This window comes from Haemaphysalis longicornis, unplaced genomic scaffold (assembly GCF_048455015.1).
Source record: "Haemaphysalis longicornis isolate Haplotype H1 unplaced genomic scaffold, Haemaphysalis longicornis Haplotype H1 scaffold_2, whole genome shotgun sequence".
Taxonomy (NCBI): Eukaryota; Metazoa; Arthropoda; class Arachnida; order Ixodida; family Ixodidae; genus Haemaphysalis; species Haemaphysalis longicornis.
The window spans coordinates 247,577,093-247,592,745 of record NW_027526295.1 but is presented as its reverse complement, the minus strand read 5'-3'; the positions used below and the strand labels follow the sequence as shown (position 1 = coordinate 247,592,745).

Below are 15,653 nucleotides of genomic sequence, written 5' to 3'. Positions count from 1 at the left end.
ATGTTGATTACGCAGCGGAATCATGAAAACTGACCGGTTTTGCACTTTAGGTTTTTCATGATCTTGGGCAATTTCTTCTAGAGGTGTGCAGCGGTGAAGTTTGCGAAACGAGTTTTTCGGTGCCCCGCTTTCGACAACACTTCAAATTCTACGCTTCGATTGTCAGTGATCGCGCACCGTCGCTTCCACGCCATCGACGAATGTCTAGGAACAAAATTCAGTCACCCTACCACGCATTTGGACCGTCTGTCTTTAAGTCGGATGGCGCAAATTGAGCCTGACTAGCTCGAGAAAATCGCCGGGGTCACACCAGCTTGTTAACCCGCCATATTGACCGCCTTACTCGCCGCTGGGTCGCCGCCACTCGGTGACAACTCCGCTCGCCATTTCGCTGTAAGCGGATCTAGCTCGTTGTGCGCTTCGAGCAATGCGGCCTAAAATGCATGCGTTCGGGTAGGGACCGGACGATATTTCGAATAAAGCGATATTTCGAGTAAAGCGATTTCGTTATAATGAGGAATTACTGTATGTATGTATGTATGTATGTATGTATGTATGTATGTATGTATGTATGTATGTATGTATGTATGTATGTATGTATGTATGTATGTATGTATGTATGTATGTTGATTCAGCCGCCCAGCCTAAGTTGACGGAGTTCTTAAGCGGGACGTTTATAGAGGCAAAACATTTTCAACTTAATACAGCTATAAATATGCTTTATGTCTGTATAAATTGTTCCGCAAAAAGATATTAGGCCTATTTCAGGAAGAAAGTCAATGCAAAACTGATGTTTGCAGTGCTCTGTTAATTAAACGGAGATGCCTGCTAGATTCTTGCGAGGGCAAATTAAAAAAGAAACGCGTTGAAAACAATCTTTAACCACAAGATGGAAACAAGGCTGGCGCCTGAGCATCGTGCTCGGGGCTCTAGCGCTAAGTCCCAACAGCCCGAACAGATGGCGCCCCAGCAGTTCGCACGCGTCAAAATTGAACTCTGCAAGGCTCCAATGAGGGGAGGATAGAGACCGGAAGGGAACAAAGTGACGCAGGTGGGTCGGTGAGACAGGAAAGGCAGTTAAATGGCGGGGGCGGCAGGTGACTATGGTCTTTCGACGACATTTGCAGCGACGCGAGCAGATGCGCGGCCAATTTTCAATTTGATGACGTAATCTCTGAGTGGTAGGTGTAGGCGCTGGCGTCAGTTCCGGTGGGAGAGGTCACCTGCTTTCAGGGTATACAGCCTTCGTGGTCACCGGCAGGGCGCGAACTCTCGCAACCTAGACGAGTAACGCTTTCCCATTAGAAGCATCATAAATTTACACTTTTGCGTGGCCAATAGGCTTGCGGAACGAAGACGCGGGTTAGATTCCCGGCCGCGGCGGCCGCTTCTCTGATGGAGGCGAAAACCAAAAACGCCAGTGTGTTCGACATTTCAGCGCACGTTAAAGATCCCCAGACGGTCGAAATTAAGCCGGAGCCTTTCACTAAGGCGCGCTTCATCGCTTGTGTGGCGTCAGCGTGTTAAAGCCCACAATTAATCAATCAAGGCTCGCGGAACGAAATCGAACGGGGAAAAAAAAAAAAAAAAAACTGGCTACGTATCTGCTTACTTCGCTGCAAATGTTTTCGAAAAACGATCGCATTTTGTCCCCTCTGTCCGCAGAGAGGACGTTTGCTAAAGTCAATTCAATTTTTTCGCGTTGCACTGCTGGTGCCATCCACTGGAACCTTTTGTCACTGTTGAACTTGGAACACTGCCGCGAGGTCCAGGCTCGCGCGCGAGCTCTTTTTCTATTTTTGGGTTTCAACGACTATATTTTATTTGCCATCGCAAATATGAAGGGAGCATTTATTTCCCATTAGAAGAGCACAGCGAATACCACCTGTGCATCGATGTTTTACTTCAAAAATGCCTAATTTTTTTCTTTTCAATAATGTTGACCAGTATGAAGCATGTTTCCAGTTTCAGTGGTTCGGAAAGGTTTCGGCTATATTAACGTCCCGTTCAAGAATTCTCGTAATTTAAGGCCGGACGGTTGCATCGAGAGGCAGACAGATAGACAGAACAAAATTTCCGGGTTTAAGTATACCCGACAAAGACTATCGTCTTGAAAAGGTTGTAAGACGCTTAAAGGAGCCATGTAGACGAAATACAAGTTTCTTCTTCTTTTTTTTAAAGATTTGGAGCTTCATAGTGCCCTGAGAGCTTGTCCGGCCCCAAACAATTTAAGTCATAATATTAATTCTCCAGATTAATCGTGTATCGTGACGTCTGCGATGACGTATCCAGGGACAGTACTGAAGCGAACGTAAGTATGCAGACTAGGGCTGCGGCAAAACGGTGGAGCGCCTTGTTTGTTGTCAGTCCTCACTCAGGACCACTGTTTACCCACGCTTTGTTTTTGACCGGATTTGTGCCTGGATAACGTTTGTTACGATTGATAGTTCTCGTTTCGTAAAACAGTGGAAATGCTCGACAATCAGAGTCACAGGAGTCAATGTCGCTTATGCCAGTTGGCCAGTGTAAGCTCAACGCGCCGGGCGGCTGTGCATTTATAACCGGCATAGTGCGCACAGTATGCACTGGTGCTTCTATGTTTCTCTCTGTGTTTACGTGTGCATTCGCAACTTCCATTGTTTACCACACCGTTCTCACTGCTATAAAAAGAACATGCATTAAATTTAAACGCGAACATGATGGTGATTGTGGCGCTCATGATGACGATGGCGATGGTGTCGCTACAGGGCTCCCCCCCTCCCTAGCGCGTAGCGCGTTATGAGAAATAGAGGACGGTTGTTGGGCGGAATTATATAGCTTATTTGAGTGAAGTTTGCGTTAAAAGTGGTGTCAGTGTTATTCTAACGAGGCAACCTTTCGAATGAACCAAACTTACATTTTGTCCGAATGGCCCCTTTAAGCTTGGTGTTTATGCGTGGGCCGCGATGGCGTTAGCGGGCCTGTTCCCATCGCATGGAAGCTATCTGAGGAGTGCAAACATTTCCACTCTTGGTTGCACGCCATCTGTAGGGGTTGCGCCTTACTATCAGGGGGTTTCGGTGGGCGCCGCAAGGTGGCTCCATGGAATGTTCCGCTCGCGGTAAACGCCTTGGCCGACGACGCCGGTATTTTTGATACACGGGGCCCTTAACGTTATGCGTTTATAATAGCATTTTTAACCTTGCTACCTGTAAGCAGCGTCGTTTTCATTGGATGTACTCTCGGCGTGCAGGTGCACCTGAAAGCCTTCTAATTCGTTCGTTGTTTTTCTTTTTCTTTTTTTTTTTTTGCAACTTCCGCGTGCGCTCTCTTGCGCTGCAAACCGGAACGTCCGAGCTGCAGTGGTCGGTTGCGCATGCATGGCTGCAGCTCGGCTCCCATTCCTCGTGTTTCAAAGAATGTACCCTCGGCCGCTCTTCGAGACGCACAGTACGTGTTTATCAGCGTGCATGCGTGCGCGCGCGTGTGCGTGCGTGCGCGTGTCAGAGCCGGCTCTTACGAATGCACGGAGTCGCAGACGCATTAATTTGGGAGCAAAAGCTTGGGCACCATGGCATTCTCGCTGGAGATGAGGGGGAGGAGAAATCCTCATGTTCTTCAGGGGTCAGCTACTTGGGAAGCGTCGCCTCACTCTGCCCGTTCTCGGGCTTGGAGGTTCACCCAGAAGAAAATCAACGCAGTGCACCGTGCTGGCAAATGAAGGTCAGGCTGCAGAGCAAGCGAGCAAGCATTCCGCAGAGAATTCCAGTGACTGCTGCGAGGTCAAGTTTTCCTTCCAGAGATGGGCTCCTCCGACACTAATGCATGGCACGCCTCGTGTTGGATCGGACTTAGCGATGGGAATAGGATCGGAAATAGCGATGGCTCAGACGTACAGCACCCGCCTCGTATTCGGGAGGTACTGGGTTCGAATCCTGGTACCGCCGGGCACCCACCGGTTTCTTTAATCGGTACAGGCGTCCCTGGTCGAGTGCGGACCCTTGAAAGGGGATTTCACACCTGGAAAGCTGCCTTTATTCTTGCGAGGGGCCCCTGACCCTTGTCCATCTGGCGGGGACCCCATTGGCGGGGGTGAACGAGTCTGGTGGCACGTCCTGCCACAGGCGGTGGCGAGAATTGAGCGTCCAACGTCGCTGTGGAAGGCACCATGTGCATTCGTGTGCCTTGGTGGCGCCGGGCACCTACCGGTAAAATAGGTACAAGCGACTCCCCGGCCTGGCGCTCGGCCCTTGTGTGGGACTACAACGCTTAAGAAGTTCACCCAGCTTGCACGGGAAATCGCCCCTATGGAAAGGGGCGGCTGCAAAAACACAGGAACTTTTTTTTTTAATAGCAGTGATGCCGATTTTAATGGCAACTTTAAACAATGGGATGCATACTAGGGAAAATGAATGAAGTTGTTGCCTTTCACCAGACACTTTCTTGCCCTGCCGTTATGACGTTACCCGCCGCGGTGGCTCAGTGGCTAAGGCGTTGCGCTGCTGAGCACGAGCACGATTCCTGAGCACGAGCACGATTCCTGGCCGCGGCGGCCGCTTTTCGGATGGAGGCGAAAAGCAAAAACACCCGTGTGTACGAGATTTCGGCGCACGTTAAAGTTCCCCAGGTGGTCAAAATTAATCCGGAGCCCTAGCTCCACTACGGCGCGCCTCATCGACTGCGTTGCGTCACGCTTTAAACCCTGCAATCAATCAAAAATCAAAATCAATCGTTATGACGTTACGGGGACATTTTTATGCGATTGGCAGCCACCGAAAAAGCCACCGCTATAAATTCCGACTGTGAGATTTAGTGCTGCATGCAGTCTCGTTTTACCGTTCCTCTTGGTTGCTAACATGGAGGTACGCACTGCGAATCTGTTTTTTTTTTATGTTATGCAACCGCGGACGCTGGCTAGACGCCAAACTTGAAGATTTATCAAGACTTATTTCCTTTTTTGATGAAAACGTCCTGCGTGGCCGGAATAGCGTAGAGCGAGTTACCAAAGATTTACAGAGAGAGTTACGGAAGATTATAGGTGTAACATTAAGGGACAAGAAAAGAGCGGAGTGGGTCAGGGAACAAACGCGTGTTGGGGACATATTAGTAGAAATTAAGAAGAAATGGACGTGGGCAGGGCATGTAATGCGAAGGCAAGATAACCGCTGGTCATTAAGGGTAACAGAGTGGATCCCTAGAGAAGGCAAGCGTGGCAGGGGGCTGCAGAAGGTTATATGAGCAGATGAGATCAAGACGTTTGCGGGGATAAATCGGTCGCAGTTAGCACAGGACCGGGATAATTGGAGATCTACGGGAGAGGCCTTTGCACTGCAGTGGGCGTAGATAGGGCGTAGATGATGACGATTTCTTTCAAATAAATCGAGGTCATGGTTTATTTTGCTGTAATGATTGCTTTGACGTCTCATGCAGGGCGTGTAAGCATAGACTCAGCAGGCGAATAGCGCTGCCACGAACCTAAGCAACTTCGGTACGGAGCTGCCTTTCACGCCCAGCGAAAGAGAATTCGATTTGTATTTTAAGTGGGTGACTTCTACCTCAGATCGGCGAGGGAACGCGTGAAAACGTATTATGAAATAGTTGTACATCACCGCCTATAGAGAACTCAAAAATCCCCCACCTAATAAATCCCTCAACAATATTCAGCAAGCCCAGTGGAGGTTAATGGAGGCTAAACTAACACGATCCATAACATATATAAATTATCATTGATTTACCCAGAAGCTTACCGATCCTAATGTCCCCTATGTAAAACCGAAAGATTAGATTTAGCTCATATATTGTAAGGCTGTCCCGACGACATCCTTCCTAGAGGTCAGCAATTACCCGATTCAGAGGAGTGGGAGGGCGCGATGCACAGCACCGACCCTTCGGTGCAAGTTTGGGCCGTGACGAGAGGGCTTCAGAGGTTGCTGGAAACATATGGTCATTTCGCCACCCTCCTCGACCGACGTCCAACCGTCCCTTGCCCCTTTTTTGACAGAATTAAAGTTTTATGCATCCATTTATTAAGTGGGCTAACACTCCATTGCTCTGCCAAGAAAGCATAACATGTTCAGAAAAAGTGAATGTTAAAATTCTGTTTTTGTGCTAGGTGTAAAAGTAGGACATTACGAAAGATAATTAGCAACAGTATATTGTTTTATTAATTTAACGTTCATTTTGTGTTCATGTACAATGCTTTTATAGCCGCAGGGAGACCTATGCATGGAAGCACAACCCGTATGTTTAATATCGCCTGCGCACATCCGAGAGTGCTACATTTCGCCTACGCGTGACTAGCAGCAACATACGATTTCAGCATTGCTGCGATTTTTTTCCCTCTATATGCGACCACGAACAAGTAGGGCGTTGTGAGTGCTGTGATTGACCTAAGGGGTAAAAGTCCGTGGACGATCACGAAGCTGATAGTACAGAAAGAAAAAAAAAATCTCCGAATGACACTGAACATGCTATATCAGCAACGGATGGTCGAACCGCTTCGTCGTGAACTGGCAAACGTTATTTACTTTTTAACAGCAGCGCTGTTTAGGCTTGCGCTTTGTCCGGTGGCGTTCGCCAAAAAAAAAAAATACCACGAAAAAACCGAGCCATCTCTACTAACGTAAAACCTGCGGAGGCGCGAAGCATGCAGTGTATAAGTGTATTGAAAGATTGTAAGTTTCACTCTTGCCACGCGTCGCGGGCTGATATACGCGACATCCCAATTACCAAGAGGGAGTAGACGTGAAATTCGACACGAAGGAACTGGAAATTTAAAGTTAAAGCGACTACGGAGCGAAATAGGAGCAATCAAGCAAGCGCGGACGAAAAACGAGTGTCCCAGTGTGATGCTTTAGTGCGTATTTTTGCCCATGGAGATGAAACGTACTAGCGCGAGGCATTGGACAACGAGTGTCTCGGTGTGTTCTTATAGTACGCGTTACGTTCTAGGGCGAAGCGTTGGAAAACGAGTGCTTTAGTACCCTGACCACATGAGACTACGACGACGAACGACGACGACGACGACATGAGACGCCGACAGCCCGAGCCCCTGAAGATACTGAGCCCACGCGGGCGTGCGCCTCGTGAGGAGCGCCCGGTGTCATCCAGGCTTGCCCGGGATTGCGTAACGTGAGAAGCTTGCAAAAAATACCAAGAAAACAGTTCACGTGCGGCCGCACCTGAAGCGGGCGGGAGCACAGGACAGCTCGCGCTACAGACGCCGACTTCGCGAAGTCGGTTGCCGCCGGTTTTAGCGCGCGTTAACGTGCACCACTTTGGGAGAGATGTGAAGGCCTGCGGACAAAACGATCCGGGCCTGCCAGTCATGGAGAAGTTTCAACGGCAAGTTCGGATATCAATGTGGGGTGCAACAGCCGGGTCTCAAATAAAAAAAAAAAGGGGGCTGCCAGCTCTGCTGGCAGCCCCTTGTCACGGGACTGGACAATCCCCGTTGCGCGATGGCCCACCACCAAGGATGACGACGAAGAAGGGCTGTGTACTCGGCGCAGCCAGGCCGGGCTGGGTTATGACTTGATGTAAATAGTTCTTCACCATTATGTAAATGCATCGCTTCATCGCTACATGGTTCGTGTCATCTGCCGCCACATTACATTTGGTGGAGTGTGCGGGTTCTTCATCCCCATCGTGGCCCCAGCATCACATCGCGTCGGCGTGGACGCAGCCGCCAAGGACAACTAAGCCTCGCCGGGCCGCCCCAGCCCAGTCGAGACCAGAATAAGACGATGTCCCCCACCCCGTGTTCCCCAGACCGAAAGACCCGAATGAAGACCAGACGAAACTAGCCGTGCCGAGACAAGCCGGACATGTGTTCCCCCACCTTTCCGTCCGACGTGGCTCGAGGACCTTTGGTGCTTCGCCGCGGTTGAAGCCGTTGTTTTTGCTGGGCCAGTCATTATCAACGCCGTCGTCGTCATCCGTGGCGGCAAATGATTCGTCACTGCATTTTTCATTTCAGCACTCATCCGCCTTCAATCTCCAATTTTCCTCGGCGCCGACAGGGACGGTCGTCATCGACCGGGGAGGTGATGTCACGGGACGGGACAATCCCCGTTGCGCGATGGCCCACCACCAAGGATGACGACGAAGAAGGGCTGTGTACGCGACGCAGCCAGGCCGGGCTGGGCTATGGCTTGATGTAAATAGTTCTTCACCATTATGTAAATGCATCGCTTCATCGCTACATGGTTCGTGTCATCTGCCGCCACGTTACACTATTTTTCCAGCCTTGCATCACTAGTGCAGGCTGCGCCAATTTTCTTTTTGGTTCAATTTGGTTCGGGTTCAGCGTGCTACAAAAATCACGGTTCGGGTTCCAGTTTAGATTAGGTAAAATATCGGTTCGGTTCTGGTTTTCAATTTTGAGCGTCAATAAAGTTTGGCTCTACGCGTGCCATGAACATATTGGAGTAATTAGGTCCGTTTCTAGTAGTTCCCAACCGCTGACATGCACGCAATGGACCCCGTCGAACTTATATCCCCCTTTCCGCACCCCTTCCATTAATTCGAACTAACGAACGATTAGACGCTTTCACTCCGCAACCGCACGAGGCGCTGGCTTGACTTTGGCTGAACTACGAGGAACGAGCCATTTTAATATAGCTTTTGCTCTAAAAATCCTACAAATAATTTTCCAGCAACGTACTCTTCTATCACATCGAATCGGCTGGAAGTCGCTGCATGTGCAGGTGCAAGTGTCAGCATGACCGTAAGAACCTAGTTTAGTGTTTAAAATTTGCTGTCAAGAAACTAGATAATGATCTGGAGTGCAGCGTATACGTTTCTCGGTACGGCGGGCAGTACATGAAGGGAGATTTATCGAGACAAAGATAGTAGCTCTCTCTCTCTCTCTCTCTCTCTCTCTCTCTCTCTCTCTCTCTCTCTCTCTCTCTCTCTCTCTCTCTCTCTCTCCCTCTCGTCATGCAGGCAGTGATAGCCATTATGTGGCGACATAGTTTAGACAAGTGCCAACAACGCGAACGACGATAATGTCTGCTCCTTTTGTTAAGGGGAAGCCTTAAGTGACCCATTGTGCGAAAAACCGGCGTTGTCGTTACTGCCTGGCACAGAAAATGGCTGCCGCTGCAGAGAGTAGGTCAAAAACACCTTTGAGTTTGTATGCGAATCGGACCCAGGTCTTCGGAGTAAGAGCCGAGGGCTGACCCACGTGCCACCTCAGCACCATTGCAGCTGTGGAACAAGTGTTAGCGTGTGCATCGCTGACGTCATATCGCGCGTGCGTTGCTGATATCATATCACGTGACAGGCAAACATGACGGCACGCGAGTGGAACAAATGCACGCCAGCCACGCATAATTATGATTCTGGGAAATGGGGCGTGAAATGTCGCAAGTATGCCTGTGGAAGTAATTGGCACCATAAGATGAAGAAATCAAGGCGAAGAGACGCAAACACGGTGTAGCAGCAGACATGTCTTTGATAAGCATCGCCAACTTTTTGCCTTCGAAGCACGCAAGCAGACTTAAAGGGACGCTAAAGTTATTTCTAAACATTGTATGATTACTTGTGCAAATTAAAGTCTGGAGTGTCTAGGCCATGTTTCGATCACACTGGGTTCATTTAGGCCAATTTATTTACCAGAAAAGAAATTCAGGGAAGCTTGCACTGACGCGCAAGACAATGGCTAAGCCGTTGGAGGTGAGCATTGCCGGGCACATGCATAGTTAGTTTCAGTATCATTGTTTATTTGCATAGTTTCGGCGCTAGTAATCGTTGCCATATGCATCGAAGAGGTCGTCCTCTTCTTCGCGGGGAATGGTGGATGCACAGTCATACTCGGCAATGTAGACTTCCACCAGCTCTTCGTCATCGCCTCGAGGCAGCGGTGACGGGATCTCAAGTCATCTCGGGAAGGAGTGACACACTCGAACCCATGTCTCAAATTATCCATAGTGGCTTGTAGACAATGCAGGGGCCGCGGCGACCTCTCCCATCCCAAGCGGACTGTCTTTTCAACTTCAACATTAGCTCTGGAGGTTCTTCCTTTTCTTTTTTTTGCTAGAGCCACTGCGCGAGCCGGGGACTCAGCGGTCGCCGCGAGAACGCGCTCACAAGCGCTAGCCATTTTCTCGCCCCTAGGGGTTTGTGCCGTTTCCTTTTCTAATGACACTGCTCGTGCCGGGGACGCTCGGCGGTCGTCGCGAGGCCCGTGCTCACGAGCGCTCGGCATTCTCTTTGTATTTTTCCCTGCAACGGCTAACTTACGGCTTGTGAAACAGCTCCGCTGTTAAAATCAATTCAAGACTGCTCTTTGTTTTTCTTCATCCTCCGTGTGGATTTCGTGGCGTTGCTTGTAACGAGGAGAGTTTTTTTCTTATTGGCTTGACTCAGTAGCGGTCCCAGAGAGCGGTTTTGGGGGGGGGGGGGGGCGATTTTTTTTTTTTTTGGGGGGGGGGGGGGCGAGGCGAATAAAGAATCGCTCCCCTCCTTGCGCCAATTCTGCTGAAGTGGTGATAACCATGGGGGCGTGTGCGCGTATGCAGTGCAACCCGCTGGGATTTAACTTCGCGCAAGTGGAATGCTTAAAAAAACTAAAAATAAGAAACTGAGGACCTCTTTGGGGGGGGGGGGGGCGACCACCCCCTTCGCCTCCCCCCCACCCCCCCCTTGGGAACGCCACTGGCTTGACTTCGACAACTACACGGCTCGCCTAACCACCGACAAAATCAGTCGGCTGATTGTCCTGCCGACGGGTCGTCGGGAATTGATCGCAAAATTATAACTCAGTCCAGACAAATCAGTGTGCGAACCAGCTCCGCGACTCAGCCCATGCGTGTACTACATGATGAGATAGTACCGTGTTGGTATAGGTGTTATTAGTTATCACCTACCCAGAGCGTGTGAGCGTCTTGAGTAAGCTTAGGACGCCCACAAGGGTGGCATCTTGCAGCCTATTGCGGCCCTGTGCCTTGAATTTTTTCAAATTCGCCGTCCTGGTCGTGGTGGGTGTTGCAATGCGGAACCGGAAACTGGACTGAGTCTGTGTCGAGTCTCCTCCCATGCGGCGGTATATGAGCCATATGGCGGCCATGCGCCCCAGGCGTGTCTCTGGGTAAAGACGATGCGGAAGGTGATGCCTCCCAGTTGAAGGCCTCGGATGACGTACACAGTACTCGTGACCGTATAATTAGGTGAAAAGCTTCTGTTCAATTCTTTAAGGGCGACGTGAAAGTCCCTCATGAGGCGAAACCTCCGGGCTGACAGAGAGTCACAATTGTCGCGGATGGAGTGGACAGCGTCCAGACACTCATGAGTTCGGTTTCCTCAGCTAGGCCCATAAGTATTGGAGATCTGTCGGGAACCGTTTAACAAGGGGGCGTCCGAAGGTGTCCACACAATTTCAGCCTCAGTGCCGCGCGCGGCGGCGTTCGCGAAAATGTCGACTTCGGTCACAATATTGTCGTTCTGGATGGTACGAACGTATACCTCACGTGCTGTCGCCTGCCACCGAGGTATAAGGTGGTGCCGAGGGACGCCTTTCGTGGGCCGCTTACAGGGTGGATGGGAAAATAGGTAACTAGCGGGGTCAAATTTACTGACTGTCCATGTTGTCCCATGAGCCTATAATTTGCCTTGGTGGACTGCTTAAGATGTCCCTGACGATGTAGCTTGGTCTCTTCGATGAGTGCATCAACTGATTGTACGGAGAAGGTGCCGCTTATTATATGGAGGCTTTTTACGTGAACTGGGTATAGGTCGTATACACCGGAATGCCGTAAGCAAAGTGCCAGTGTGCTACTGCACGAGCAGGCATAGTACAAGAATTGTTGACAAGCGCCACCAATCCTATTGGAAAGGCGGGTGGTGGCATACATGGTGTTGCGCCAAGTTTCTAACAGCGAAGCTGTTTTAACCCTGGTCTTGATGTCAGCCTCTGCTGGTATCGTGTCACGCTCCCTCCAAAGAAGGTTTCTCCACCGCGCAAAAACCGGTTCCCAGTATGAAAAAAAAAAAAAAAAAAAAAAACAAATACTAAGGCCTTCACGTTTTGATACAAGACGGCTTCTAATGCCCTAGAATATGTCTTCCCGGCAATGCATTTATGTTCAGAAGTGAAGCCAACTTCAAAAATACCAGTGTGAGCATTGCATGTGTAAGCTGGCTTTCCCACATTGCCTGTTGCGCAATGAAGCATAGCCATCTACTTGAGGGAGTATAGAACCGAAAACGGATCTAACTCTTGTCTTACAGAAAGCATCCCAAACAAATTAGATCATAATTAGCCCCTAAGACGACTCTACTATCATGCTGAATTTTAGTAAAGTTGTAAGCGTTATAGCGTTACTGTCTGCTGTTAGTACATGGTCATCTATGGAGGGAGTATGGTTACAGAAAACGGCTGTAACTGTTGTTTTACCGTAACTATCCCGAAACAAATTATATGATAATCAGCCGATATGACGGCTCTAACATTACCCGCACGAAAGAGGCCGACGCTAAATGGACTCTTCGTAAAGACAAGACACAGCTCCGCTGTTTCAGTAGATTTCACAGCGGGGGAAACTGGGTGTAATTTTTTCAGATTAAGGATCCATTCACGGGGGTCATTGCAACTGCTAGTGGGCAGGCCGAGGAGACGGATGGTGCCATTGTGGGAATAGGGTTTTCCCGATCTGGATGGAAATGACCTGGTCTGAATTTGTGCCATTCTTGTCGTCAACATTGAGGATCTCCGTTTTAGTTGGTGATGGTCGTAATTGGAAGTGAGAATGTGAGTTAAGAAGCGTTCAAGGTTGAATGTCGCAGCCTGAAGTTTCCGACACCGACAAGACACCGAGCGGCGGTGTCTTGCTCGAGCATTCGTGCAACCTTCTTCATGGATTGGAACAGAATTTGAGCTGAGCTTGTGCCTTGAGGAACGCCACGAGTGATGAGAGTTAGGCGCTTGGTTGTGTCACTTTTTTTAGAATAAAGGCCTATGCCGGTAAAGACGCCAGGTTCATCCCTTAGGTGTAGGGGCTAAATTCAAGTGCCTGTTCGAAGAACTTGTCTTGCGCATGAGTGTAAAAGTAGGCCCAAAGAGAGTTGGTGGCGTGGAAGTCCCCTCCCACTATGATAGCTCCAACAAATTTAGTGACCTAAGATGTGGAATCCAATCATAAGAATTCGAGGGACAGAACCTTTACTAGAGGGTAGTGTACCGACACGAGAAGCATAGGCTCGCCCCCGGTGGTACTGCTCTTACTAGGACAACTTCGCGATGCTATGTGCTGGCCTTGTCCCACTTATGCTGCACCGCCTGACACGAATTATAGACAAGATCGGCCGCTAATGCAGAAAATGCAGTTGTCCAGTACAATGGCACGTAAATGTTGGGATAGTCGGATCTACAAAAGTTTTGTAATCGGAGATCTCACAAGGTGCGTAAAACACAAATTATTCGCGGTGAAAGGGCCGCATGCAGTGTTCAGGAACCGTCGTATTCGGGCGTGTCCTCCACGCGTCTGAAGTGGGGTCTTGTTCACTTGTGTATCGTGCAGTGTACAGTAAGAGGTAGTTGCTGTGGAGCAGTGACGCGACGTGACCGTACTGTTCTCCCCGCCCCCGCAGTGTGCGTGTCGGCCTCGGACAAGGCGACGTCCGGCTGCCGCGGAGGGCGTCGAGTGTGCGCCGGGTGTGGGGCGCCCATCCGCGACCAGTACATCCTGCGCGTGGCACCAGACCTGGAGTGGCACGCGGCCTGCCTCAAGTGCGCCGACTGCCACCAGTTCCTGGACGAGACCTGCACCTGCTTCGTGCGCGACGGAAAGACCTACTGCAAGCGCGACTACGTCCGGTCAGTGCCCAGTCACTGGTGCTACTATACCTCCGCATGCATCGTAGCTGCGTGCTTCATTCGCGCGAGACCTTTAATATGCTGGAAAAGACATTGTACTCTCATTCGCTGGAGGCCTTTGATATAATAAAAAACACTGTCTTTATAATCTCACCTTAAAAGGCGCGAAAACAAGGACGTAGTAGAAAATGAAACACATAGAGCGTCCTCAACTATACCTTCAGTGTTTCTGCGCTTTCTTAACAGGAGTTAAATCATCTCGCAAGCCTTATATATATATATATATATATATATATATATATGTCTCAACCCGCCGCGGTGGCTCAGTGGCTAAGGCGTTGTGCTGCTGAGCACGATTATGCGGGTTCGATTCCCGGCCGCGGTGTCCGCTTTTCTGATGGAGGCGAAAAGCAAAAACGCCCGTGCGTTCAAGATTTCGCGCACGTTAAAGATGCCCAGGTGGTCAAAATTAATCCGCAGCCCTCCACTACGGCGCGCCTCATCGCCTGCGTTGCGTCGGCGTGTTAAAACTCAAAATCAATCAATACGTCTCATACGTAGGCGACCTTCAATGAACCTGACGTCGGTACGAACGGTAAGGCCAGCCGTGAACCGCACCACGCAGCCATGTGTGAGAGATTATTATCGATTGCCAAAGTTAATAATGATTGATTAATTATCGGTAGTAATGGTTAGTAATGTAAGATTTGGGTGAATTATGGTAGATTGAGGTGGTATTCAGGATGATTAAGATGGATTAGGGACGATAAAATAGCGTGGATGGTGTGTCGGCGGGTGGACTTGTATAGTGCCCCGAGAAATTTTGTTTTGATGCAATCTTAGTAGTTGAACGCCTGTAGTGCAGCTCGTGCTTCATTGCGGAGAGCAAGAGGGCGGCTGAGGAAAACGGCAAAAGCACTGTGTTTCTGTGCACGAGCTCGCAAACAGAACTTCCTGCCGATTTTCCACGGAGGCGGGATGTAACATCTGCAATGGACCGACATCGGGACGCGCGGTATAAGAACACGTGTTAGTTTAAGCAGCACTTTCCAGTGCTGTGCGTATAGTGAGCGTTCATTTTGGAATCGAGAGCAGGCTGAGTTACGTAATCGCTCGTAAGTAAGGTCGGGAAATCCCGGTGGCACAGACGGCGTCCGATGCGTGTATGCTATCGGAGAGAAGACAAAGCGGGTGAAAACGAGACAGGCGCCTCGCGGCGGGATCACGCATCATCGGCGGGACGTCGGCGGCGACGGCGCGAGCGCTTGGCGCCCCCCGAAGGCGCGACCGGAAAGCCAAGCGGGCACGGCACGGGGCTTATCAGGGCCCGCCGAGCGCGCGGAATTCCTAATGCCCTATCGGCCGCGCCATCGACTCCTCCTGCACACCACACCGGCACTTGCAGTGGTATAGTGCGCCGTGCACGGCCAGGGGGACCGCAACGGCTGCAGAGCCGGCCATTTAGGACCCGCTCCGCTCGGCCTAGGACAGTCCGCGACAGTTGGGCGTCCCCATAGCGCTAATGGCCGGACCGACGACGCCACGTCGCCGCACCGCCGGCTCCGGCATGGCTAATTGTCGTCGCCGAACTCTGCTGCTTGCCCTGTTTTGTTTCTCCTGCTGCGCTCGGTGGACGACGCCGTGATGGACAGAGAGCTTCGGCCGGTTTCTGTACGCCCCCCCTCCCTCTGTCTCCTCAAAGCTGCCAAGGTATATACGGACGGGAGACGGGGCGCCCGACAGACCGATCGACCGCCGGTGAACCTCTCCTCGCAGAGATAAGCGTACGCAAGACAGCGGACGCGCCCAGAGCAGTAGCGAACGGCCCTGCCCATCGCTAGCACCGCGCGCAAAAAGC

General features: G+C 50.5%; 1 protein-coding gene across 2 annotated transcripts in view; it reads left to right on the top strand.

The window, feature by feature from the left end:
- The window catches only part of Tup (LIM1_Isl and LIM2_Isl domain-containing protein tup), a 144,229-nt gene that overhangs the window by 45,738 nt on the left and 82,838 nt on the right, over positions 1-15,653 (top strand). For both annotated transcript variants that reach the window (XM_077700074.1, XM_077700073.1), the window contains exon 2: positions 13,570-13,795. In XM_077700074.1, coding sequence (XP_077556200.1) covers positions 13,570-13,795 — 226 coding nt within the window. The remainder of the gene's footprint in view (positions 1-13,569; positions 13,796-15,653) is intronic.